Genomic DNA, 27,959 nt, shown 5'->3' on the forward strand with positions numbered 1-27,959 from the left:
AGTTGCTGCCATCTCACAAAAAGTGAAGGACTGTCCTCACACACCACCAGGTGTCATGCTTCATTATCGTCAGTCCTCGCTTTCTAAAAACTTGGTTTGATAGAGAGCGGGCCTTCAACTGGAGACACGGAGGCACTTCCAAAAGTAAGTGGGGGCACGTGAGAGTGAGTGAAGTTTTTAAAAACCAGTATAATTGCTGAATTACATTTATTCAAAAGGAAAAGCTATATTGTATTAAAAGTACAGGAACAGTGAAAATAGGGGCGTTATTACCCCCTCACCGTAGTGGCTAATTTTGTTGACATGTGTCTGCCTTCTTGGCCCAAAGGGTCTGCAGCATTCATCAGGACAAAGAAAAAGGTTGGGCTCCGTTCTTACCAAAATATCAGTGACCAAAATATCAGTGAGAAGTTACCACTTGGTAGGTTGACCTATGTTACACTCTACCGAAGAAGATTTTCAATAAACCCTATGATTGTTTCCCACACGCCCCATGGGAGGAGAGTGGAGGAGAGACCCCTGTAGTCAAACTTATATCAAGGTGCGTCTCTCGTCTTGCACCTAGCTGTGTCTTCTCTTCCTCCCTGGAGTCCCCTTTTTTGTGAGATTCCAGCAACTTCACTTCGGATTTAGTAAAGTTCCGGTCAACAAACCCGGGAGCAGCTTCTTTTGTGGGTTCATGTTAGTTTGGAGGCCACCTTGCTCTGAGTGCCTGCGCCTCTAGTTCCCTCCGCTAGGAGTCCCTTGGGTTAGTGTGTTACATAGTCACATTCGTGCCCACACCCTCACAGTCTTTCACGCACATACCCTAGCAGAGAGGGAAACACGCACAGCGACATATTCTCTCATACACAAGAACTTGCAGACACACTTCTACACTTACAGGTTCCTAAACACAGGAACAGTCACAAATTTCACATCTATAAACTTGCATGTCGTAGCACTTTCACATTCGCATTTTGCCACTTTTATGCTCAAATTTTCCCAGGCATTAGCACATGGATACATGTTCCCACGTGCAGACATTTTACCATAGGCACCAGGGCTGGACTGAATTTTTGGCAGGGTCACTGGAATTATTCAATTTTGCAGCTGTTACTGCGCAGTGGAAGGCCTTTTGCAAAGGTTGACTGGTCCCATTTTTGTTGCTTATTGTTTTATTTTAGTGTCAAACTGGTACTGACGAGTTGAAAACTGTGACCAGACGGTGTCTACCCGTGTACAAATGACAACATAAGGACGTAATGCAATCAAAATATGTGCTGCTTACGTCACATAATTGAACTTTTCTTGCTGCATAATTTATCGAGACCTGCAGCATAATTTGGTCCTTCCAGCTGCATAATTCCAGTGGTCCTGCCTGTAGAACTATCTGGCAATGCCCGAAGGGTTGGTCTGACAGATCAGTGTATGGGGCTGGTTATTTGGCTGTTTGTGAGGCGGATTTATGGTCTGGTGGACCGGATTTTTGCTGCTGATTTCTCTAATATTAACACAATCATCGCCTGCTGCAAGGTCAAATGTATATTCTCCCATGCTTTGCACCCATGCAGCTTGTCATTACAAGCATAGAACTGTCCTGATTTGCAAAAGTGGGTCACTTTTTTTAGCTATCTGATTCACTAATGGGTGCTCCTTTTTATATGGTGCCTAGTTTCACTCCCAGGCCACCGTGATACGCACTTCCTCTCCTGCTGCTCTCTCTGATACTTTGCTGAGACGCTCCCTGGCACACCTAGCACAGGCCTTTGCCATCCCTGTATATCCCCAGCCGGCCTTGCTGCGTTGCCTCAGCCTCCCAGAGATCAGAGCCCTGCTAATGAGGCTAGAGATGGCACGAGAAGCGTGACAGAGATCCTAATAGATATGACAAGTCCAATCAGAGTCTCTGTCTGGAAGGGGCCCCTGGGGGCAGCATCTGACAACCTGCTGATGGCTGGAATTTGTTTACTAGTTGGTGCCAAGTGTCTAGCTCTGCCAACTCTTTTAGTGTGGGCATCAGCAGGGGAGGACTCTGAGATGGTCCTCAGGGAATTGGGTCTGTCTCTGGACTCCATGAAGGCTGCCAGTCCTGGGTGGGCTTGCGGGAAAGGGTGCGGCTGGCACACGTTTCTCATCTTTGAGCCCCGCAATCACTTCCGGTCTAGGTAGGGGTTGTCTGAGGCCATGGTGTGTTCTGCTGTACTGGCTTTGGGTAAGTGTTGCAGGACAGGCGTCTGCGGGTGCTACTGGCACTGTTTCTCTACCAGTGAATTCCACTAACCCTGTTGGTCCTCCATTGGTCCTGCCAGGTGAGTCTCAATGGGTACTGATGGCATCCTTTTCCAGCCTTGCACCACAAAATGGCTGCCTGCCATCGTGGGTGCAGCGGACGGCTGGAGGCACCCATTTTTGCCTCAGAGCCCAACATAGGCTTCAGTCATAGCTGGGTGCTGCAGTGGGTGCACCCCACTGCAGGACTCAGCGGGTGCTGAAATTCTGACCCTGGTCACTTCCGCAGCTTAGATTCAGTGGGCCCTGGTAGACGGATCACTGTGGGCGCTTTTGCCCTACAATTTTATGAAGGCCACTGAAATTTCCTCTGAAGGGATAGTTCAAGCAGACATATATCCTGCAAGCTCCAGGCTGGATCAGTTAAGAGAGTCTACATTGTGTTTTTAGGTGAGATTGTTATGGGGTGAGTCTAATAGTATTTTGGCTTTTTGTATCGTACAGAGTCCACTTGTGTGGCCTTGTTGCGCTCATGCTGCTGTGTACTTTTTACCGCAACACAAGCGGGATGGTGTCCAAACAGGTACAATGATATGGTACCAATGGCAGCTTGCAGTGGCTGCTGGTGACTCTAGAAAATGGTGGGACATAAGCCCGTCTGGCGTCTAATGACAATATTTGAAGTTCACACTGAGACCAGCAGACGTACGGAGTTCGCAGGGCACTAGTGTACACAATCATGATTCACAAACACACAATGGCCTAGCACTTTACACGCGCATAATTAGCTAACGTAATCCTCTTTGCTTGGCAGGCCTACTCTTCAAAATCCGACCGCACTGTGCATGCTGCCTGGCTGCACTGAAGTGCTGAGTATGCAGAAACTTAGCATCACACATCTCGACCAATGAAAACCCTGCTCACATGCTGTTTATAATAGTAAACAGCATAAGAGCAGTGCATGCATTGGCTGGGACAGGTGAATACAATACTCCATCGGAGACTGATGGGACTGTGTCTCTTCTGCCCAGCTCCCTTACAGCCACGACTGAGAAAGCTTGAACTACTCATGTCAGGCTGGCCGCAAGCGAAATACCGGTCAACCTGACATGCACAGTTCATATTCACAGCCCCAGCAGGTCGCTCTAGTAAACCGCTTCTAGGAGCACCGTACGCCTCGCTTGCCAGAAGATAGATTATTAAGGTATTTGTGGATAATGGCTCTAAAGTAGCTGGTCAACGCCCCTGCACTCCTATGGAGGAACTACCTCTGGCAGCTTGCCAGATGCATGAAGAAGTGCATGGTTGTAACTGTTGCACATATGCGTTGCTATGCATGTTGCGCTTCAAGCCCAGAGATGTGAGCCGGTTTGGTCATGGCAAATGTATCTCTGCAAATAAATTCATTACATCAGAGAGGTGAGTTAGATGTAAAGACATTTATCCCCAACCACTGAGATTGCTCTGGAGACCTGCCCATTGGACTAGAGGTTGGAGATAAATCAATAGGCCTGCAGAATCCCGTCATAAGTGTTGAGAGAGGATATACAATTTTTAATAGTCCTTTGGAATTACAGCATGTTCTCAATTATTGAAACGCGTTCAGATAGTGATTTCCTTGAGTAGTAAACAATGCCTTATAGTATGATATTGTGCGTTAGGTTAAGATTTATTGTGTTGCGGTATATTAGAGACGTGGTCTTGGGCTTCGATGGAACTATATCCTGGTTTCTAATCACAACCTTAGCAAAAATCAAGTGACTCTGGGAATATCAGTTTATCTTCCCGTGCCATAAATTTCAAGTGTATGTCGTATGACATTGATTAAAGACTTGCGCACACATTAAATTTAAGTCTGAAAAAAGAAATGTTTTGTCATGTGCTGTCTCAGTTGTATGTTCCTACCTTTCACATCCTGGCCTCATGTGCACACTTCTGAGCTAATCTCCTGCAGCAGAGTGCTCATCTCCTGTGTGAACCTTACTCTGTGCTGTATCAAGTCCTTAAAGTTATACACATTGAAGTATTCAATGCACTTCAGTGTTTCAAGAAGAATTACCACATCAAATCAATAACGGATTTTGTTTTATGGAACAAGTTTACTGCTTTCCTTTTATCCTTTGGATAACTTCCGTCCATGAACATCAGAATTATGAGTTTTGGAGATGCTTGAACGCAAGATTATACTCAATTTGGGAAAGTTGATGGTGCCTTTCTATTAGTGTATAATTACAAGTATTCTAGTAGTCCTGCCTATAGGGCAATCTGGCAATGACCTTCTGGTGGTCTGAAAGATCAGTGTATGGGCTGGTTATTTGGCTGTTTGCGGGCCAGATTTATGGTTTGGTGGACCAGATTTTACTGCTGATTTCTGTGATATTTGCACAGTCATAGCCTGCAGCAAGCACAAATGTATAGTCTCCCATACCTTGCAAAACACCTACACAGCTTGTCTTTACAAGTATAGAACTGTCCTGATTTGCAAATGTGGGTCACTTTTTTCAGCTATCTGATTCACTAATGTGTGCCACTTTTAATTTGGTGCCTAATTTCTCTCCCAGGCTGACCATGATAGACACTTCCTCTTTCTTACTTAACTGTACAAGTAGGCAAAACGTCTTGCAAAACAAGGTTTGCAATTTTTTTTCCCTGCAAATACGTTTTCACTTCAGCCCTTCTCCTTCTCCTGCTGATATGCTTTTCATAAGACCTACTTTTGCATGATTTGTCTTACAATCGAAACCTTAGTGATGTTTTTTAAAAACACTTTAGTGTTTTAAGAAGAATTACTATGTCAAACCTATAAAGGATTTTGTACTATGAAACAAGACTACTGCCTTTCTATTATCGTTTGGACCTCTTACTTCAGTATGAACATTAGATTTTGGATTGTGGAAATGCGTCAATGAAAGCTTATACTCAATTTGTGAAACTTTATTGTGCCTCTCTAATAAAAAGTGGGTTGTTGGTTGTCTGAGAGTGTGAGCCTTGGTCAAGCAGCAACCACAAGCCTTGTCAGGGTAAGGCACAAGCAAACCCTAAATTAACCTGTGCTCACCCCCTTGGTAGTTTGGCACATAGTAATCATGCTTAACATAGAGGCAATGTGTAAAGCATTTGTGCCACACTTTAGACAGCAAGACAGTGAAAAACACACCACAAAAGGAGCCCACAACAGGCTTAGAAAAAGAGAGTGTTTTTAATTAAATAAAACAAGAACAAAATGATAAACATCCAATTAGTAGGACCAGCGATATTGAATTTGAAAGTTGTCAGAGAAAATAGCACCGAAGGGTGTAAACAGCCAACTGTGGACATCTGATCACGCCGGTTCGGGACAAAGTCACAAGTTCAGCCCGACTGCAATGGAGTGCCAGCCTAATATAGAGGCCCAGTTAGGCCCGCTAAACAGAGTACCTTAAAGCCTGGGTTGCGGAGCATTGTGTGGATTTGAGGTGGGTGAAAATTGCTGAGTTTCATGCCGCAGAATTCTTTGAAGTTACAGAAAAACGATATGAGATTCTGTGGATTTCCGCCAACGGGGAGGAAAATATGCAGCTTACGCTGCAATTTAACGCTGGTAAAGCGAGCAGCACTGAAATTCAGCATGAATGTCACCATGCATTGCACAAGAGCGTGCTGCCATACAAGTTTATTTTGCATCCACTCGAATAGAAAATCTGCTAGAGCGGCAGCAAATCTACTCAAATGACAGCCCTCTAACCACGACCGCTCGCTAACTCCGGCATCTGCCCGCATTAGAAGATTGCGCTAGGGGAGGACTCACAAGAGAAAAATTCCAACACCCAGCGTATGTTGAAATTTGGCCAGAACTCTACATTAAAGATTAACGCAGAGTGGCTGAAATTCCAAGAGTTCCGCTGGCACTGCTAGAGTGGTCGACCTTGAAGCTGGGGAACCGGGTTAGAGTCTCGACAACAACACTCAACATCCTGTGATTCTGGGCAAATCACTAAGGCATAGATTCATCAACCAAAATTGCGATCGCAATAGTTGCGAAACAGCTATTGCGATCGCAATTTCTGGTCCCGCACTTCATGATTGAAAAACCAACCAAATTGCGAATTCGCAAAAAATATTTTGCGAGATCGCAATTAAATTTGCAGAATCAACGTGGATCCCCCTTAGCGATTCTGTAATAGCGATGTCCTGCTGATTCTGCGAAATAATTAGCGAACTCGCAAAATATTCACAAATCCAATTCATCAAAAATCGCAATTAGCGAAAAAAACAAAATCGCTATTAGCGAGGCGCTATTTAAGGAGAAGTAAAACCAGGTAAAGTTCTATTGGAAAAAGAGAAAAAAAAGTTCAAAATGTAAAACTGGGCGGGTCAAAACAAACACACTTAAGTAGACACACTAGGAGCATGAGGACATTCACAATGCCAGGTCTATACATCGTGGCAAGGCGTCTGAGGCTCCAGAGTGCAGTCCGGAACCAACGCAGGATTCAGGAGCGCATCTCCCGGCTGCGGATAACACTCCTGGGCCAGACTGATGAGGAGATCTACTCCAAATACAGGCTGAATGGGGCAATGATTAAGAAGCTCATCGATGACCTTGACCCCCTGATGCAACACCCAACACGGAGGAGCAATGCCGTGCCCACCCATGTCCAGGCCCTGTGCTGCCTGCACCTCCTGGCCTCTGGAAGCTTCCAGGGAATAGTTGCATATGCAGGGGGGATCTCCCAGAGCACACTGTCAATCTGCCTACGGTGTTTCCTGGACGCCATGCTGACCCGGATACACCACTACATAACCTTCCCAACCACCCAACAGGACTTAAATCAAACAAATCTTGCCTTCTACAACATTGCGCATTTTCCCCATGTAATTGGATGCATTGACTGTACCCACATCCACATTTGCCCACCCGCTGAGACAGAGTACATGTACCGGAACTGCAAGTCCTACCACTCACTGAACATCCAGATGGTCTGCAATGCAAAGAAAATCATCACTGACATAGTGGCCCAATACCCGGGGAGCACGCATGATTCCTTCATCTTCCGGCACAGTGGCATACACCCCTGCTTGGTCAGGGGTGACTATGGCCAAGGACACCTCCTCACCCCATACCTCAACCCTGCCACACCACAGGAACGGCGTTACAATGCTGCACACATTCGCACTAGAAATTGCATTGAACGGACATTTGGGCTGTTAAAGAGCCGATTCCGCATCCTACATAAGACTGGTGGGGCCCTCAAATACCAGCCTGAGGTCTGCTGCCGCATCGTGGCCGTGTGTGCCATACTCCACAATGGTATACAGTCTATATATCGATTTTTAATTGTCGACCTACACAAATATCGAGTTGGAAATATCGAAGGTACAGAATTTCGATGTCAAGAATATCGTTGGACAGAATATGGACCCTTAGGTAAGTAATATCGAAATTATTATCGATAGCATATATATCAATGTAACTAATTCCGATGTTACTAATATCGATATTTGTATTATTTTTATGTATTTAATTATATATGTGTAATATGTTTTTGTTAAGTATTTTTTTTATTTTTTTATTATATGTGTATTATTTTTATATATTAATAATGCTATTTTTAAGTAAATGTTATGTTTTACTACCGGAGCGGGTTGTGGGTTTATAGGGGAATAGAATGGGAAGTAATTAAAATATACTTAATTCATTAATAATTTTTAGGAATTATAAATTAATTTTAAATTAATTTTAGTTTTTATTTCTGTAGCGGGTTGTGGGTTTATAGGGGAATTGGGTGGGAAGTAATGTAATTGTAATTAATTAAATGATTTATAATTTTTTTGTTATGGATAATTATTTTATTTATAATTAATTATTAATTGGCAATTAATTATGTAAATTGATAATTTAATTTTTTTATTAATGTTTTTAATTGTTATTTAATTTGTTTACTGGTAATTCATAATTGTAATTGGGAAATAATTTTTGTAATTGGTAATTAATTATTTAATGGGTAAATAATTGTTACTTGGCAATTAATATTTTTAATTGGTAATTATTTCTTATTAATTGGAAAATATTTGTAATTAATTGGTAATCAATGTTTTATAAAAAAGTAATATTTGGTATACAAAATAATTTTATTGTTTAAAATATTTTAATTGTGAATTAATTTTAAATAATTTTTTGTAATGAAAAATATTTTATTGTTTAATATTTATTATTTGGTGAGTAATATTTATTAATTTATATTTATTGGTATTTGTTGCTAATTTATTGTTAATTAATTATTCAAATGTAATTGCTTTCAATAATTATTAATTGTTTGTAAATTATGTAGATTTATTTAAAAATTTAAATATACATTATTTTAAATATACAAATTATTTATAAGTATGTTATATTTAAATTCTGCGCTATCCAACGATTTCCCTACTGTTGCACCCTTTGGAGTTGGAATAGTAATTTTTACACCTACACTATCCAACGCTTTCCCTACTGTTGCACCCTCTGGAGTTGTAATAGTAATTTTTATCCCTACGCTATCCAATGTTTTCCCTACTGTTACACCCTCTAGAGTTGGAATAGTAATTTTTACCCCTACGCTATCCAACGCTTTCCCTACTGTTGCACCCTCTGGAGTTGGAATAGCAATTTTTACCCCTACGCTATCCAACGCTTTCCTTACTGTTACACCCTCTGGAGTTGGAATAGTAATTTTTATCCCTACGCTATCCAATGTTTTCCCTACTGTTACACCCTCTGGAGTTGGAGTAGTAATTTTTTCCCGTATGCTATCCAAAGCTTTCCGTACTGTTGCACTCTCTGGAGTGGAAATAGTCATTTTTACCCCTCTGCTATCCAACGCTTTCCCTACTCTTGCCCTCTCTGGAGTGGGAATAGTAATTATTACCCCTACGCTATCCAACGTTTTCCCTACTGTTTCACTCTATGGAGTTGGAATAGTGATTTTTACCCACCCGCTATCCAACGCTTTCTCTACGGTTGCACTCTCTGTAGTGGCAATAGTAATTTTTACCCCTATGCTATCCAACGCTTTCCCTACTGTTTAACTTTCTGGAGTGGGAATAGTAATTTTACATTCTACGCTATCCAATATTTTCATTACTGTTGTATTTTTGGGACTTTAAATAGTAGTTTTATTTATTCATGTATTTAATATTTTTTTATTATTTTAGATACTGTTGTATTTAATGAAGTTTAAAAATATTGAAAGTATAATTAATTTTTTTAATTTATTAAATATATTTGTTTATTTTTATTTGTTATTATTTTATGTGTAGATATTTTTGTAATTTATCGTATACTTTAATAATTTATAAGTAATTAAAATAACTAATAAAATGTATTATTAGGTAAGTATATATTATGTTATGTTTATTTTTAATTAAAGTTATATTATTCAATATTTATTCTTTAATAATTTTAAACATTATTAAATATGTTTAAATATGTTTCTTTTATTTATAAGTATTATTTACTTTATTTTACTTTTTTGTTTTAACAGAAAAAAAACGATATTTTTAATTACGAAATTTTTAACATCGATATTTTGGTTTCAATATTTTTGTACTTACCATGTTGTAGATAGGGTGTCGATATACTTGCCTTCGATATTCCAGCGTTGATGTTCTGTAGGTCGATATTATGTCCGTCGATATTCTGTCATAGATTCTCCACAATATTGCTACCAAGCGGACGATACCTGTGGAGATCTCTGGCAGTGAGTCGGAGGGGGACAACCGCCCACCTGCACATGTGCATCATGCACGTGGGGAGAATCCTGCAGAAGGACACAGGCGCCGCAACCAAATCACAATGAACTATTTCTAGTGCACCCATACCCCTCACACAACACTGCACTCATGCATGCCAAATGTAATAATGACATGAGTCAGATTTACGTTTGAAATAAATTCTTATTGTTATTTTCACAATAATATGTCTTTAAATTCTTTTTTCACAATACATGACAACTGTATTTCCTCATACAGCCCCATGATAGCGAAGCAGGCGTGCTTGTCTTATCAGCATTGCACTGCTGCTAAAGTACATAGAGTCACTGGTGCCTCCGGCCGGACGCACCCAGTCGCCTTTCCACGTCCTCCTCGCCAGTATTGGCCTATGATGCTGCACCGGGCCTGGTGCTGCGGCGGCGTACGGTTACCACCGGCACAGACGGGCTGCTGAGACTTGATGTGCCCGTACTGGCATCATCCCCCCCCCCTTGCTTGGCCATGGCCACACGCCTGCTGATTCTAGACAGCTGTTGTGACCTGTTCCAAGGCCCTGGCGACGTCCTGGCAGCGTTGAACCATCTGAATTTGCATCGCCAGGGACCGGTGCGAAAGTTGGGAGGTCGCATTACCAATCAGATGGTTGGATCTGGTGTATGCTGACAGGCGGGTCAGCAGCTGGCGGCGGCAGATGACGTCCTGCTGTGACACCATGATCTGGCTGTTCTCCCTGAAGCAGCCGTCAGCACCTGCACGCTTTCCGTGAGCTGGCTCACGTTGCGCGCTGTCTTATAACGCTGCAGCTGCATGGCTGCCATGTGCCGTGCCTGCTTTTGGTGGACAGCAAGCATCCGGCGTTCTATGCCCAGCCCAGGATCTCGGACATGTTCCCCCCTGCCAGCGCGTGTTGACATGTTTCACTTGACAGGTCTGGCTGTGTGTGGCTATCCGGGAAATATTTGTCACACTACAGGTCCCACAATGCAATATGGCATTTCAGGTGTGCATGGCCTGCATTACTGGGGTTATCAAATGGCTAGCTCTGGAGGCATGGGCATTGTTAGGGGACGGGGTCGCAGTTGCATGGCACTTACCTTGGGATTGTTGGGTGGGTCGGGAGGTGTCCAGCCGGGTGATCCCCACGCAGGCTGCAGGGTTGAGTGTGTCCTCCACCAGGTCTTCAAATGGAGTGTTAGTTGCAACTGTGGGGTCTCCTCCCGTGACATGTTGCTACCCCTGCCTCTCAGCAATGCGTTCTTTGGCACGAACTCTGAGGTCGTACCACCTCTTTTTCAGCTCATCAATGGAGCGCTGGGTCACTCCAACAGAGTTCACCTTGCACCGGATGCGCAGCCAAATGCGCCTCTTGTCGGCTTCAGGCACCCTCCGGGATTCCTTGCCAAACAGCCTGTCATGGTCCCTGCTTACTCCCTCGATGAGGAACTCCAACTACTGTTCAGAAAATTGTATTTTTCGTTTTCTGCCAGGTGCACTGCTTCCTGCTGATTCCTGGGACATTCTGTTTTGGTGTGTGTGTCCTGTTGTGGTGCTGCAGGATGTGTCTTCTGGAGCTCTGGGCAGTGCTTCTTCCACTCTCAGGCTCTGTGTTCTGAATGAGTGAGGGAACTGCCTACTTCCTGGTTGTGATGTCATCATTGTGCTCGAAATGCGACTTCCCGTTTTTGCCATCTCGCAATTAGCGAGATCGCAATTTGCGATTTCAGTAATTGTGAGATCGCAATTTCAACATGGGAAACGGGCGATTCTGCGATTTTTGTGCGATTTAGCGAAAATCGCAATCGGCAATTGCGGCCGACTGCAATTCGCTTTTTTTATTCACTTTTCTTGATGCCTCCCATTCTGCGAATTTTAAATTGCTATTCGGTATTTTTTCACAATTTAGAACTCGCAGAATCTGGGCTTGATGCATCTGGGGGTTAATCTCCCCGTGCCTAACAAAAATGAATGTGTCCATCTGTAAAGAAAGTGGTGCTCATGTAAAGCGCTCTCTTACCTGCTATCTGCGGGTCAAGTTCGCGATATATAAAACAACTAGCAGCCCGTCCCGACGTTGTCTGGGTATGAATTGCTGCCGGCCAGTAGGATCTTGTTTTGTAGGATTTCGTTTTGATAGCATTTCTTATCTGTGACAGGCCTGTGAAACGCTCCAATTCACAGTGCACTGCTGATGCTCTTAAGAGTGCGCGTTCAGTAGTGTGTGAACTCGAGTTTCCCTACTTTATTTTTCCTTGCAATATTATATAGCGCGAACTCGACAACATGGCATGAGCACAATTTACATTACAGAAGAACACATTCATTTGTGGTAGGCACGGGGAGACAAAGCGATTTGCCTGGAATCACAGGATGTTGAGCTGAACTCTAAAAATACCCCTATACCCCAAAACCCAAACCTAGCCCTGAACCCTAAAAATACCTCTGTACCCCCAAACCCATACCCATCTCTAAACCCTAAAACTACCCCTGTACCCCATAACCCAAAACTATATCTGAACTCTTAAAACACCCCAAAACATATTACTCAGTACCCCAAAACATATACCCCCATACCCATACTTACCTTATCCAAACATTTTAAAAAACATGCTTTTACCATTCATGCATTTACAACGAATTTCGTTGTAAATCTATGCGTGGTATATGGTGGGCGTCTGCATAGCCTATGTCCTTCTGCTGCAACTGCCCTTTCCAACGCTGTATTGGGTGTTGTGATTGGTGCTGTGGTTCCTGAGATTACCCGCCTCAAAGGTTTGGGCTCTCTCTTTATTATATTAGTATGGATTTTTAAAAAAACATTATGCCCACTCCTAGAATGAATCCGCATTGAAGATGTGTGGCGCAGCTGAGGCAATGCGTTGGTTCCAAGATTCAGCGAACCTGTGGTGAGAGGTCCTGTTGCTTCGACGTCTAGGATCCTGTCGACGGGGCTGGGATGTGAAGTCCGGCATCTGGGATGTGGTGTGCACTCGGGGTGATGCTTCGGTTCCGAAGAGCTGCAAGCCTGTGATACTGAGTCTGGCGTCATCATCATGGTTGCAATCAACGAGAGATGCGAGAACCTGTGCCAAGGATGCGTCACACAGTAGCCGTTCCAAAGCCATTGCGGACGGTAGCAGGGATGCGAGTCTTTGCGACGGGTCCAGTCCACACAACAGCAGAGATGCGTTGGTTCTGCTCTGGGTTTCATAGCTGGATCCACAGTGGCTGGCAAAGCACCTTAAGCCCACTTACAAGGTTAAGGACTGGGGTGGCACCACTTGGCCCTGAGGCCTCAGATCAGGAGGCCAGCCAACTGTTCCTCAGAGTCATTCTGGGTTCTGGGTTCAAGAGATGCTGGTCCAGTCCTTCTCACCCAAGCAAGCGAGCAGCAGGCAGAAGGTCAACAAAGCAGGAGTCCAGCAGCGTGGCAGTCCTTCAACGGCACAGCAGTCCTTCCTGGCAGGATACCCACAGGTCCAGAAGTGTACTGAAGAGTTGGTGTCTGAGGTCCAGTATTTATTCCCAGTTGTTCCTTTGAAGTGGGGGAGAAGCTTCTAGAGGCATCCCTTTGAAGTGTACAGATGTCCTCCCTTCCTAATCCTGGCTCCAAACTAATGATAGGGGGTATGCAGCCCTTTGTGTGGATACCAAACACTGCCTATTCAGGTGTAAGTGAGGCTTGGCCCAGCTTCTCCCACCCATCTCGTCAGTGATGGCCCATCCAGTCACACCTAAGCTCTTGTGTGTGGCTGACTAGGAGGAATACACAACGCTCAGCTGTCAACTGCACCCAGTCATGTGACCAAAGATAGGCTGCAGACACCAAATGGTTAAGGCAAGAAAAACCCATCTTTCTAAAAGTGGCATTTTCAGAAATGTAATTTAATATCAGACTAGACAATACGTTTGGATTTTAAATTGTGATTCCAGCTAACACTAAGCATTAATTAGTTATCCCTTCCTATTAGAAATTACTCATATAAAATGTATTAAGGCAATTCCAATGTTATCCTATGGGAGGGATAGGCCTTGCAGTAGTGAAAAACAGATGTAAGCGTTTTTCTCTAGCAGGACATGTAGAACTTAGAAGTACATGTCGTACTTATTAAATACATTGTGCTCTGCCATCTCGCTGTCCAGGGCCTACCCTAGGGGTAACCTATAGGTACTAAAAGGGAAGGCTTTGGCCTGGCAAAATGTTTATTTTGCCAGGTCGAATTGCCTGTTTAAAACTGCACATACAGGCTCTGCACTGGAAGGCCTGAGACATGCTTAAAGGGCTACTTAAGTGGGTGGCACAATCAATGATGCAAGGGCACTAATAGCATTTAATTTACAGGCCCTGGGTACATGCCGTACCACTTTACAAGGGATCTATATGTAAATTAGATATGCCACTTGAGAATAAGCCAAAATTACCATGTTTAGAGGAGTAAGCACATGCACTTTAGCACGTTAGCGGTGGTAAACTGCGCAGAGTCTTAATGCCAATAAAAACAAGATCAAAAAATAATGGAGGAGGAAGGCAAACAGTTGCGGGTTCAGACCACCCTAAGGCTGAGCGGTCTTAACAGTGTATGCTTCTCGTTTGGGCCATTGACAGCGGGCCTTTGGAGATGGGCAAGCATCATACTTAGGACTCAAACTGGGAATTCATGGGATGTTCGGGCTACCACTACAATTGTCAGTTTTGATATTTGATTCAATACTTAGAGTCTTTGTAAACCATTGCTGGTGAAAGCTGAATTTCTCCCACCCTGTGCCATCCTATAGAAGGCAACCCGTGCACATTATTCAACAGACACATTGAGGCTTGCTTCCTTTATCCAGCTGGGCTGCCAGTAGTGCTGTTCCAACAGCGTAGAGCTTCTGAGCCAATGAAACATAAAATACTTGAGACATGCAGACTGGTTTCTGGTCTCTTGGGCAAACTGTGTAGAGAGAGACATGAAACATACGTCTCTTGCTGCCACACTACTTTATCTATGGTGTACGCTAACTTATATTAATTAAATGTTTGATTACATACATAAAATGCTCAACTGAGCAGCTAAGGAATAATAACTTATTTTTATATAGCATTTTGTCCCACACTTTTGCCATTTCAAAGCGCTGTAAATAACAGATGTTACGGTGACCCAATTAAACGGCACTCCAATTATTAGGGTCAAAGGGATGGAAATTAACCTGATTTTCCAGGGTTGAGATTCGTGAACCTCAGATCCCATCAAATGTCAGGTGAGACATCTTGGCAGTTGTGAATAACGATAATTTCTTCCATCCTTAAAGATATTTAGGGGCAGAGCCAGCCTATGTGTGTGATTTGAGTATTAAGCATTGTTCCCTCTTTGTTCTGATATTTATTATTCCTTCTTGTTTGCTCTCTAGGAGCGACATTCCCACCTTTTGTCTATCGTTTTCCGACCCTGTGTTAAAAAATCAGTACCAAATGCTATACCCTCCATGGGTGTCTCTGAACCTACAAAGGGTTTGTACCAGCAGCTTTCTGTGCACATTTATAATGTTCCCGACCTTTGTGAATTCTACATACTTTGCAAAGTTTGATAAAACAAATACGGGTGAATATTCTTTCTCGAAGTAGAAAAACCAAGGTAAATTCTCTCGCTAAAATGTGAGATAATTGTTCTTTTAGTAAAGTTCGATAAAGTTGTAAATCTTGGTAGTCATTGCAAGCTGCACAAAATGAGATGTGTTGCCACTGCGAGAATACATTTTAAAACTTTGCCCATTCCTAATTCTCTATCGTTCTCTATTCTAGCTATCTATCCTTTTCTGAGTCCATTCTTTCTAACCTTTACCACCCTCTCTTCGCCCGTGCTGTTTGTAACCTCTAGGGGTTCTCTTCCTCACCCCCTAAAAATGTTGAATTTGACCTCTCCCTACTAAGCAGGATTCATACACCGTCGGATTCTGATATTTAATTTTGATAAATCTAGTTTCTGAGATGCTATTCAAACATGTACTCCTTTTCGAAATAAAATCGCACTTTCCATCGTCTTTCTACAAAATATAAACATAAATATGATTTTCCCTTCACTATCATCAAGCTTAAAGGCAAAAATGTATGTTGCTCTCTGGGTCATTGCCATCTGCAGACTGCATCTTGTTGACTAAGTTCATGGAATTTGAAGCCATTAATAGCTTGGCTTGTCAAACCCTTCCTAACATCTGGTCCTGGGATGTCCACCATTAGCCCTGAGTGCCAGAGCCTAACCAGATTTTTAGCATACCACTCCCAATGTAAAGGATTTTCATTTAGATTTCATTTAGATTCATGGTATATCCATTTATCATAGCAGGAGAGACTGAAAACTCGGGCATGGCTGTCGAGCTCATGCACCTACATAAGAGGCCGTAGATCCACACCTAAAATTTCTACACCCTTTGTGTGAAAAATATGTTGTTCCAAAAATAGTATCAATATTTATACAGATTCGTACCAATATTTTTCTGTTAATAAACAATCAAATTATCTTCAATCCACAAATAAATATTTCTGTATAATTAAATAGCTTCCACAAGTCAACTGTGGTCCACGTGTATTATTCGATGTAGCATTTGCAAATGTGCCGATTCTGCGAATCGGCCTGTTAGCGAACACAAAAAGGCTTTTTACATGTATCAAAACCTATTTTGTGATTTGGGAATCACAAATGGGTTTGCGATTTGGTATTTGGAAGTGGCGTGTTTAGGGCGTCCCTTCCGAAAACCAAATTGTAATAGTATGTATGAATATTTTGTGACCGTGAATGCGGTTGCAAAACATTCACATGGGGAACCGGGTTCAAGTCTCAGCAACAACGCTCAACATCCTGTGATTCTGGGCAAATCATGTAATCTCCTCGTGCATAACAAAAATGAATGTGTTAATCTGTAACGAAACTGGTGCCCATGTAAAGCACTCTGATACCCGATGTCTCAGGTCTAGTTGGCGCTATATAAAAATTTTGTAAAAACTTTTTTAAGAGCAGGCAGTTTTTCTTAAAAAATGAAAAGAAAACTTTTCTTTTTATTTTTTAAACCCAGACCGTTTTCCTTTATGGAAAACGAGCTGCATTTAAAAAAGATTGCTTTATTTAAAAGAAATCACGGACATGGTGGTCTGCTGACCCCAGCAGTCAGCCATCCCTGTGATTTTAGCAATTCCTAGGGGCTCACAAATTGCATTCTGCCTCATTAATATTAATGAGGTAATCTGTTTTGCGACACACATAGGTATTGGTATGTGAAACTCATGGAGTTTCATACATTGGAAATAGCGATTACCTAATTGCGATTCTCAGAAAATCGCAATTAGGTAATCGCAATTTCCACATTTGATGCATATGGCCCTGTATTCTTAAGTTTAATTATTTATAAATATTGCTTCGCAGTTTGTGTGAATAAAGTTAGCTGACCTTACCTAACAGATAACTGACCTTAGGAATAAGATAACTTTCTTTTGTTGAGCACTTTGTTTTGACAAATAACATAATGATGTGTTCAGTCACGTATTATATTGTGTGGGCCAAGTAAACAGTACATCTAAAGCAATATATATATATATATATATATATATATATATATATATATATATATATATCAATGGTTAAATCAATGCCTATTACAGTATGTGTCCCTCAATACAGATCTGATCCTCTATAGGCAGAAACCAACAGGAAATCATGTCATCTGATAAAACCTAACATATGCTACGTAACGGATAATAGCTTTAAATATAAGTAAAATGTAAAAGCCAAAATATATTGGTATGCTAATATATACGTGTGTGTGTGTGCACCTGTATATATTTATACACACACATATACACATCCTAGTAGATCTGTAGGAGCCCTTTAAGGTTCATAGTGCTTCATATGAGGACTAAATAGGGTCATACCCATTAATACAGATCAATACGCTGGACCTTAAAGGGCTCATACAGATCCTAGAAAGACACATATTGTGATTGGTAGCTTTCTTGTAGCATGACCAATTTGTGATTCTCGGTACGTACTTTACAGTCAACTGGCAATGATTATTCTATATGACATCACCAAACATCACACATATATATATATATATATATATATATATATATATATATATATATATATATATTTCCTTTATATGTACTTTTCAGTTGGACCATTCAATGTAACATGAGACTGAACACAATATTAGGATAGTTGTCAAAATGATAAATAATATAATACTGTGATGCTATACATGTTAATGCAATTTAATAAGAATACAATTTCTTAATCTCCCACTGCTGAATTTCGGAAGCTTTGAGGTTACATGGAAATACGTATTTGTGGGTAGAAGATAAGGTATTTATTGTACAGTAAAATATAAATATTGGTGCAAATCCGTACAAAGCTTGACGCTATTTTTGGATAATAGAGCTCTCACAAAAAGTATGTTTAATGCTCTATTAGTTAATGATGTTATGATTCTGTCACTATTCTGAACTTACAATATGTAGAAATGTGCTCTATTTCGAATAATTCGTTTTATACTATAATAGCACTTCGAGAATATGAGAAGTCCTAATATGAATGTGAGATAAAATGATAAATTGATATGTAGAAATAATATGGTTTTAGAAATAATCTGTTTATAAGATAAACAACATGTATACTGTATTGTTATATATCCATGTTATTCACAGCCCTGAAGAAGTTCCCTACGGAACAGAACACGTTGGTTGATAGTCTATTTTCTATGATGAATTAGAAAGGAGAGTCTGTTTGGTTGTTTTTACAATGACAAAACGATCAAGTAATGATAAAAAAAAACTGCATCCTTATGCTCTGACCATGGACTGACACAAATTGATATTTAATGCATACTATATTGACTGAGTGCACACTCCTGGGTATATTATTTCTCTACTAGACAGTCTCTAAGCGGCTGCAAAGGTAGAGAGTTCTGTGGCATCTGTTCCTATAGTATTTTGCACCAGACCTACTATACATTGGAAGAGTTACAGAGTGCAGTATTCTGATTAAACCTAGCTACCTTTGTACATTATTTGGTGTTATATCGACATCCATTGATGATAATGGGAAGTAATACTTGGGTAATTACCTTATTGGTTGATACACTTAGTGCCATATGTACCCGCAAGAAGTAGAACGCTTTAAAGTTAGTAAAGGAAACGAGATTCAGCATATTTTTCTGTAGAAAGTGTCAATGAGTTCAAGATTTTCTGTGATGGATTCAGTGAATATATTTATTTTTTTCCTGTGTTGTCCTACAGCTGCTGTCGACTACTTGGCCAAGAACGTGAGCTTGTCAACCCAGAGGAGGATGAAGCTGGGGGAGCACTCTGCAGTTCTCGGCCTCCTTCCTGTGGAGACGGGCCAAGCCTACTGACGCACTCTAGGGCATATGGATACCACCAGCACCACCCCAGACTCCAGGGACATCTCGATGTGTGATACCTTCCACCCTGAAGCCCAATCTTGGCACTTGACTACCACCAATGTCAACTCTGCGTGTGTCTATTTCCAACACCAGAGGTCAGGAGACTCCGCTCATTTCAGATGACTGCCAATAGGACCTCTTTCGAAGACCACATAAAGCTCTTATTCACTTTCAAGCTCCAGAGCGGACGATGTCTTTGGGAACTGCAATCCACAGCTTGAGTGAAGGGGCTGAGACATTTTCTCTGTTCAACAGATTGCTTATTAATGACTGTAAAATATATTTGTACATATATTTTGTAAATGTTAAACATTGTATAGGAAGGAAATGCTGAGAAATGAAATCTTAGACATTGTAACTTGAGCCACTTAAAATTTGGACCAAATGAAATCGCAGAGAAGTTGGAATTACTTTTCTCTTCTCAAAGCTCCCTATTATCATTCCTGCAGTCCCTGAGACGAAAAGTGAACATGGACCACTACATTCCTGCCAAATTGTGGATTGTGGACCTGTGGAATTTCTGGAGCATGGCAGCATTGACGTGCCCATTTTCTTCTGTGAAGTCTGGCTGCATAGCAGGCTATCCACACTGCAAGGATTGGCACATAGCGGTGCGCTATCTCCTAAAGCACTAGGAAATTTCAGCCCCACTCCCACTGCACGACTAGGGAGTTTATTCACCCTGCAGTGACTGGTGCAGGACAGCGCCGGTGCACGTCTTTTGTATTCCCACACAGGATTAAGTGCTCTAGAAGGTGGTGCATCCAAGTGGTGATCTAGAAACTAGAGCTGGAAGAGAGCACTATCTAAATGCTTTCACTCACTCTAGAGTGCCATGTTGTTATGATTTTCGTCTTGCGTGCATATCCAGAAGCGTGGTACCCCAATGGCAGCTCTCTGATAGTGTTGTAATACTATAGTATGACTCTTGAGTGGACAACCTGTAGCCCAGTGGTAACCAAATGCTAAAGCTCTGGGTCAATATTCTTATAGGATTATGTAGTTGTATTCAAGCTATGACCCTACAGTAAGGGGACTTGAATGAATGCCCTTAAATCATTGGCACTTGTTGAAACTGACATCAAAGAAGCCAAGTCCGTCATATCTGACTTGCAGAATAATGGCCAGGATTCTGCAGCCGACATCCCTTTCATGCCAGTGTGCTTAATTTTGATACAATCGCTTCATTCCAAAACGTACACATCAGACAGGTGGCTGTGTGAAGCTTGTTACTGCCCTTAAAAGTTAATCATGGCCCTGAGAAGTGTACTCGTGGCTTGGCGGGAAGTGCTGTACAGAAAGGTAGATATAGGGCAAACGACTGACTTGGCAATGGGGAGTGGAGAAACTGGTAGTTGTGGAAGAGTGTTGGGAGCTTTCAACACATAGCCTTTGCCAAATTTCAGAAGAAATGCAGAGGCTGTTTGGGGGGCAAATGAGGAAAAATTGAATAGAGGTTAAACTGTACTTGGAATGTTGTGAATTTCAAGGCAGGTAGCAAGTACAAGGGAGAGGGGCCGATGCTTATGAAAGGGGGCAACCCAACTCTATCTAGGTGCCTGAGTCATTGCTCTCAGGATCGCGGCTGGTGAAGTTTGAAAATGGTGAGGCATAGATACCTTCTTTGATTTCGCACAGGGAGCGAACAAAGTGAGTATTCCAAACATGCTTAAGATGTGCTGCGGTCAGGAGATGGGCTTTCTCCTCTAATTACATTTCTTTTTAAACTGTGCCAAGCAGTGCATTTTGCAGCACAATTTCATGTAAATTGAGTAAAATCATGGAGGTTCTAAAAAGGGCATTTGAAAAATGGTGGCATAATAGGGACACTTTCATCAGAATGCCCCCTAAAAGTTGGATAAACAGCTACCTATATTACACAGTTCAGATAATCTGGTAAAGCAAGGCCACATGGCCTATCTTTTTCCCCAAATGCATTTAGCATAGTTCTTTGCTACAGTTTTCCATCCATTCCCTTCCAAACAGATTGTCCATCACAAGTTGAGTGATACTTCAGATTGATGGGACAGGCTGGACAAACTCCTAGCCCTTAACCCTACAGTGACCCTATCCTTGTTCATGATCACCTCCTGCTACAGAAATATTACTCCCTTATATGCATTTGTGAAATGATGTTTGCTTGCTCTGCCATGACTAGTCCTAACACAATACTGCTTGGTGCTACACAATTAATATTATTAATTTAATTTATACGGCGCAACTGCTACCCAAAAAGGATTTCCCGGCGCCAACCAGAACAAGGAACAGATTCATGCCTGTGTGCTTGAATTGTGAACTCATCAGCCTTGTGACTTTAAAACTTTGCTATAAAAAAGATTAATTGCTAAGTGTTGGCTGAGAATTGGGCAAACTGCTCCCCACAACCAACCCAGCTGAGTCCTCTTGAAACATTCCAAGAGTGATACAAGCAGTTTACTGCTAATTTGGGTAACCTCAGATTGCTATCTAGCAGTGTGTCCGTTCACCTGCTTTCACATAACTATGAACAGCAGGTTCGCTTAGCTGTAAGCAGGGCCATTGGAATTATGTGGCAGGAATGGACCAAGTAAAGCGGCAGGTTTGATTAAATTATGCAGCAAGGAAAGGCAAATTATGTGATCTAATGCAGCACATTTTTTTATGTATTACTTCATTATTTTTACTCATGGTTTCTCTGTCTGGGCGAAGATTTCACCTGGTTAGCACCAGTTTAACAACAAATACAGCACTAAGTAAAAGAAAGATGACTACCTTTTGCAAAAGGCCTTCCGCTGCGCAAAAACAGGTCAAAACGTTTTTAATGACTTTGCTCCGTTTAAACAAGAAACATTTCTAATCTGCAGATTGTGCCGTAGATGATGGATTACGGGGAAAATATAGCAAATCTATTACTATGCCGAAAACGCTGCAGAATCGCAGAATCCCAGAGGCCCTGGCTGTGAGCTATAGTCTTCATATTTTGAGTCAATAATATAAAATAAAGGTGAAAGTCATCTCTAATTCTTGGCCAGCACATAGGATTACACAATATGCTAAATGTATAGTCTCTTTAAAGCCTTGAAATGGGAAGAATTCTTAGAGCCTTGAAACTTACTGCCAGCGGCAGCCAACTTCCTTGCACCGAAAGTGGCCAACTAAAGAAATCTCACTTAATTGGTTTAGGTATTTCTCATACGAACTGTAGGGATCTCAAGGGAAAGCTTTGAATGGGGACTCACTGGGCCTGTAAAAAAACAGGCACAATGCTGCCTGCCTGACCCTGGCCACATAGCGTTCCAAAACACTGTCACATCACAGTAGTATCGCGAGAGCACTATTGGCCCAATACAGGCAGGCACTTCAGATGTTTCTCACTTGTCCCAGCTGGGTTCACAAGCTTATGCCCTATCAGAAGGCAGAGGCTCCTTCTCTATCCTGGCTTCTGAAAGGCAATGGGGGCATATGGTTGATAAGCTCTTTAGCTCCGTTTAGCTGACATGCTACTCTACCTGAAGATAGTGTAGCATGTCAGCTATGCTTTGGGAATGTGTTGTGTCAGCCATCGCCTGACACGTGCAGTAGCAGTGGGTACAGTGGAGTGCCTTCTGCTGCGCACATGATCACACAGATTTTATATGCAATCCACAGCTATAATATCATATAAGCATGTAGTTGGAGAGGGAGACAGACAGGCATGTGCTGATGGAGTTTACCCATATGGGGAAGCTGCCAAACTGCCCCATTGGGTATTGCCCGCCACAACACTGTACCCATGCCAAGGCTGTCCAGTGAGGCCCAGTGATGACCCAAGTGTGAGCCGTGCTCTCAGGAGGGAAAACTGTATACTGATCATCATAAGGGGGGCTCAGACAAGCCACCCCCAAAGGCATTTCTTTTAGAGCAGGACTTCAAAACTGAATAAAATGAAAATAGAACACCATGTATGATTGTAAAGTGGATGCAGATTGAACACCTGTCTACTGAAGCCATCCACTAATCCCTTCTATGCAGACCCCCAAACTCTCAGTTTTATCTTTGACTCCTTAGTGTGCCCCTTGGCCTTATCTATGCCTGTATCCACCGGATTGCCAGCCAGAACAGAACCATGTATTCGGGACCATGCCCCCCGCATTTTCACTACCCATGACTGATTACATTACCATATTTCCAGGGAGGGAATAGGAGAATGGCATATCTCACTGTGCCAGTGTGAGGATTGTGTATCCAAGCGGAGATAGCAAAATATGGTCCATGAAGCAGCACAAACACATCACCTTTTGGATTATCTTGCTGCTATTTCTAAAGTTTGCCTTTCTGGGTTGTCCTGACGCTGCTTAAATATTATGCCTTGTAAGGACTCAAGACAGAGTAGAGGCCCTATAAAGAACAAAAGACTTAGGCAAGACTTTACAATCCTCAATTAAATGCCAATCAAATACTATTGAGAACCCCATCTACCAGACTAGAAAGAACTGATTTAATACTCGCAAAAGAACAAAACTGGCATATCCACAAATCACCAGTCATTAGCAAGTGACCAACAGATAATGAGATGTTCAAGTAGACACTCCATCACCTCAGTGTCCATCTCCAATGTCCACATCCTGGCACAATTTCAATGGTGCTTTCAAATGCTGCCTATCTCTTCAGCATCCACATGTGCACACATTGCCAACGCCTTCTTTCCATGCCACGCCCCATCTAAGGTATTAGGGCCCTCTTAAGTGGCCCTAAAGCGGATGGAGAAGGCAGCAATGTTGGTGTAAATAAAGCTCTTCGTAGAATGAACGGCTTGGTACACACTGGTGTAAATAGTGGGATTTCCATAGAGCCCTGCCCATGAGATTTTATGTATGCCTGTGGGAATCCATTCTTGTACTCTATGCTCATGAAAATCTGACTGTTACTTGCAAAGTGGAGTATGGTGGACATCAAAAGGCCAAATGTAAAGAAAGACTGTAAATAGTATTTCAAAACTCCATTCCAGGTTTTTTCTTTTTAAATGTTGGGTTTATGTATAAAATTCTAAAAAAAACATTTTCAAAGGACTGAGAATTTTCACTGTGTTTTACAATAATGAACATAAAATAAATGAGACCATCTCTGCAAAAAAGAAGCATTTATTCGAGCGGAGCAGGACTGTTTATATGATTCCAATGTGAGAGCTTCTGTTGAGGTGCTGGACAGATTCCCATAGCCACTGCTTTGTTACACACATCAGCAGACACCTGGTGATGTGCCACAGTCTATGCCAATGCGCCACGGAGAGGAGAGATTGCGCAACTCTGGTACTCAACCAGGCCAATAAGTACCAACACCAGGGGATCGTCCTTTCTTGAGGTGCTGCCACTCTTTCTGCTGAGGCCATCTTGGACAATCTCTGTGACCACCATTCCTGGCTCCATGGCTGCTCACCTGAGGATAAGGAGCTTCCATACTGTACGGCTCCAGCCTGCCGGACCCGCCAACACTATGTACTCACCTGGAATAGCTACCTAGCACTGTTTACCATTCCTTGCGACTTGCTACTGCGGATCTGCCGCCTCTGTGTTTAACTCATAGCCATTTCACTCCACTTGCGTGTGTGTGGGTGCGTCTGTTGGTGCGTGCGTGCACGTGTGTGCTTGTATATATAACCTCACCATAATTTATTCAGCTATATGGCGTAGTAGACTAGAAGGAGAAACTGGTATTTGCTTCAATTACCTGCTGCCTGTAAGTGTTCTCTTTGTGTAACTCAGGCGTAACTGTTATACATTAAAATGAAAAAAATAAAATTAAACTGAGACACCCGTATTTCTTCTGTTCAATGAGTTCAGCTTCTCTGCCACTGTCCATCCTAACGACGAGCAGGGAAATTAGTATCACACACACTGCCATCCTTGGTGTAGGTGTAGCGACAAGGCCAGAGCAGTTTCTGCGTAGATGAATGACTCTAAAACACTTCCCACCTAGGCCACTTGGCAGTCACAAGACACTCAAACACTTCCTGCACTTAGGGTCATATTTATCATTGTTTCAGACAAGACAGCAAGACACCTTGCTGTGCTGCATGAAAGGGAGAGGGGAGGACTGTGCCATATCTTTCTTTGTGCTGGCGCACTTTTGGCTGCTTACCACCATGGTGCAAGGGTGCCTGTGCTGCAGACAGGATTGTTTTTGTGTAGGAAGGTGTACCTTCCTGCACAAAAGCAATCCTTTGAGACTTTTCCCTCTTTCAACGTGTGTTGGAGAATGAGGAAAAAACAAGGAGAAATAAAGATATTTCTCCTTGCTACCCCTCCCCTGTTAAGGCGTACAAATTTGTCACAGTCCCAAGTCTACAACTCGTGGTAAATCTGGGAATGCACCAAAATCCCTTTCTCTATCCATGGAATGCCTCCTTTCGGCAGAGGTGTTACTCTAGATTTACCAAGACACACGTGGCCACGAAAGGGGGTCTTGCATGGCTTGATAAATCTCATCTAGTTTTTGTGTCGCTCTTGTATTACCTTGCATGGTGCAAGGGCAACGCAAAACTTTGATAAATATGACCCTAAGGGCCAGATGTAGGTCCCCTAATACCGGTCGGTAATGGCCGAAATTACTGAATTCCGGCTGTTACCGACCAGTATTAGGCTTTTCAGATGTAGGGGCCTAATTTAAGGATTCGGTAATTTACCGAATCAGTAATTTAAGGAATCGGTAAATTACCGAATTCTTAAATACCGATTCAGTAAATTACTGAATCCTTAATGTAGGGAGCACTCAAATGAGTGCTTTTCCCATTTAGGATTGGTTATTTACCACCAACTAGCACCAAAAGAAGCAATTTTTTTCAAATTATTACAGTGCCATGTGGCAGACATACATGCCCTTAGGGCATGTATGTCTGCCACATGTGCACCCATACACTATTGAGGGGTGTAACAGGGTGTCAAAGTGACACCCTGCCACCCTTCAATGTGTTCCCCATTTTACCGAATCGGTAATTCCCATTCATTCCTATGGGCCTGGAGGCCCATAGGAATAAATGGGAATTACCGAATCAGTAAATACCGATTCGGTACTTACCGAATCTTGCCGATTCGGTAATACTTACCGAATGAATACCTACATCCCATTTACCGATTCTAAAATACCGAATCGGTAAAATTCGGTATGTTAGAATCAGTAAATTCGGAATACCTACATCTGGCCCTAAATGTCTAAGCATCATATGCTTCTAGCGTTTTCTCTTCCGATTCACACAGAAGTGACAAAAAAAGTTGGTAAGAGCACAACTCTGGTCCTCACGCATGATATTATACACTGCCCATATGTCCCACATGACAAAAGCATGTTTTTTCCCATGGGAATAGTGCCCTACCGATTCACAAATGCACCTCAGCGCCTAGGGGTATGAAGGAAGCTATAAATGCCTTTTTAGTACATTCTGAACATCAAGTGGTGGCGGATTGCACTTTTTTTTTCTCCAACTCTTTGTCTCCTTTTGTCACATGCTGGGTTAGTGCCTTGCCCCAATGACACTTGTACAATATCACCAGACTGAGTGAGCGAACATTTCACCCCACCCCAGCAGCACAGCGAATTAGTGGAATTCCTCCAATCTTCAACAATATATTAATCCATTTATTTAGTTCTTCTTTTCCTTATTCATCCATAACTTTAACCATCTTATTAACGTTTCATCCACAGGTAGACAGACGCATGATCCCTACCAGTGGATGACGCATGAATAAGATGGTTAAAGTTATGGATGAATAAGGAAAAGAAGAACTAAATAAATGGATTAATATATTGCTGAAGATTGGAGGAATTCCACTACTTCGCTGTGCTGCTGGGGTGGGGTGAAATGTTCGCTCACACAGTCTGGTGTTTGTAATACATTGCCATAGTGTGCAACTCTACGGAATTGGTCAGCCTGGGTAAGAGCCACTTGAGCAAAAATGCAAGATCACCTCTGTGTGAAGACCACCTCTCTGTGTGCCTTACAGTGTGCAACTTGTCAAGACGAGGTTACCACTGAAGACATTTCACCAGGTTCAGGTATCTCTGGAACAGTGTGACCACACCAGTGATGTATTCAATGAATGATGAAAGGCCTGTAGAAATAGATGGTTGCCTATTTATTTCTCAAAGGCTGCTATCTGGGATGAAATATGTTTATGACATCGATATGGCAGAAACATTTACTAAATGAAGGTGCAGTGGTAAGTGATGGCGTGTTTAGGCCCATAGGTGTTCTAAATTAGAAATAACGCGTTTGTTCACATAAATAGTATACATCTGAAGTTTTGCAAGAAGTAAATCTGTTGTACAGGTGTAAAACGCAGCACTGCCGGGCAGGGCCGTCATAACCACTTTATAGGCCCTCAAGCATAGCAGTGCACTGGGCTCTGCCTTCACAACAAATCACAAGAAAAAAAATGTTTAGCGGAAAATGAGTGTTATAGTCTGGTCTGGGTGGGGCCCCTAAGCGCGTGGCCCCCGGGTAACTGCCCAGCATGCCCCTGCGTTAAAACGGCACTGCTGCGGAGATGTGTGTGGACTAAGAGGCATCCGGCTACAGCGGTGTTCTGCATCTGGTCGTGACTCTCTGTGGGTCCTCAGCTTCTTTTTCGCAGTTG

General features: G+C 42.3%; 1 protein-coding gene across 2 annotated transcripts in view; it reads left to right on the top strand.

Moving 5' to 3' along the window:
* PAX7 (paired box 7) overlaps window positions 1-25,098 on the top strand; it is a 267,766-nt gene extending 242,668 nt beyond the window's left edge. For both annotated transcript variants that reach the window (XM_086921698.1, XM_086921699.1), the window contains exon 9: window positions 19,205-25,098. In XM_086921698.1, the coding sequence (XP_086777824.1) occupies window positions 19,205-19,320 (116 nt within the window). In that variant the 3' untranslated portion in view covers window positions 19,321-25,098. The remainder of the gene's footprint in view (window positions 1-19,204) is intronic.
* Window positions 25,099-27,959: the final 2,861 nt, after the last annotated feature.

This window comes from Lissotriton vulgaris, chromosome 5 (genome assembly GCF_964263255.1).
Source record: "Lissotriton vulgaris chromosome 5, aLisVul1.2, whole genome shotgun sequence".
Taxonomy (NCBI): Eukaryota; Metazoa; Chordata; class Amphibia; order Caudata; family Salamandridae; genus Lissotriton; species Lissotriton vulgaris.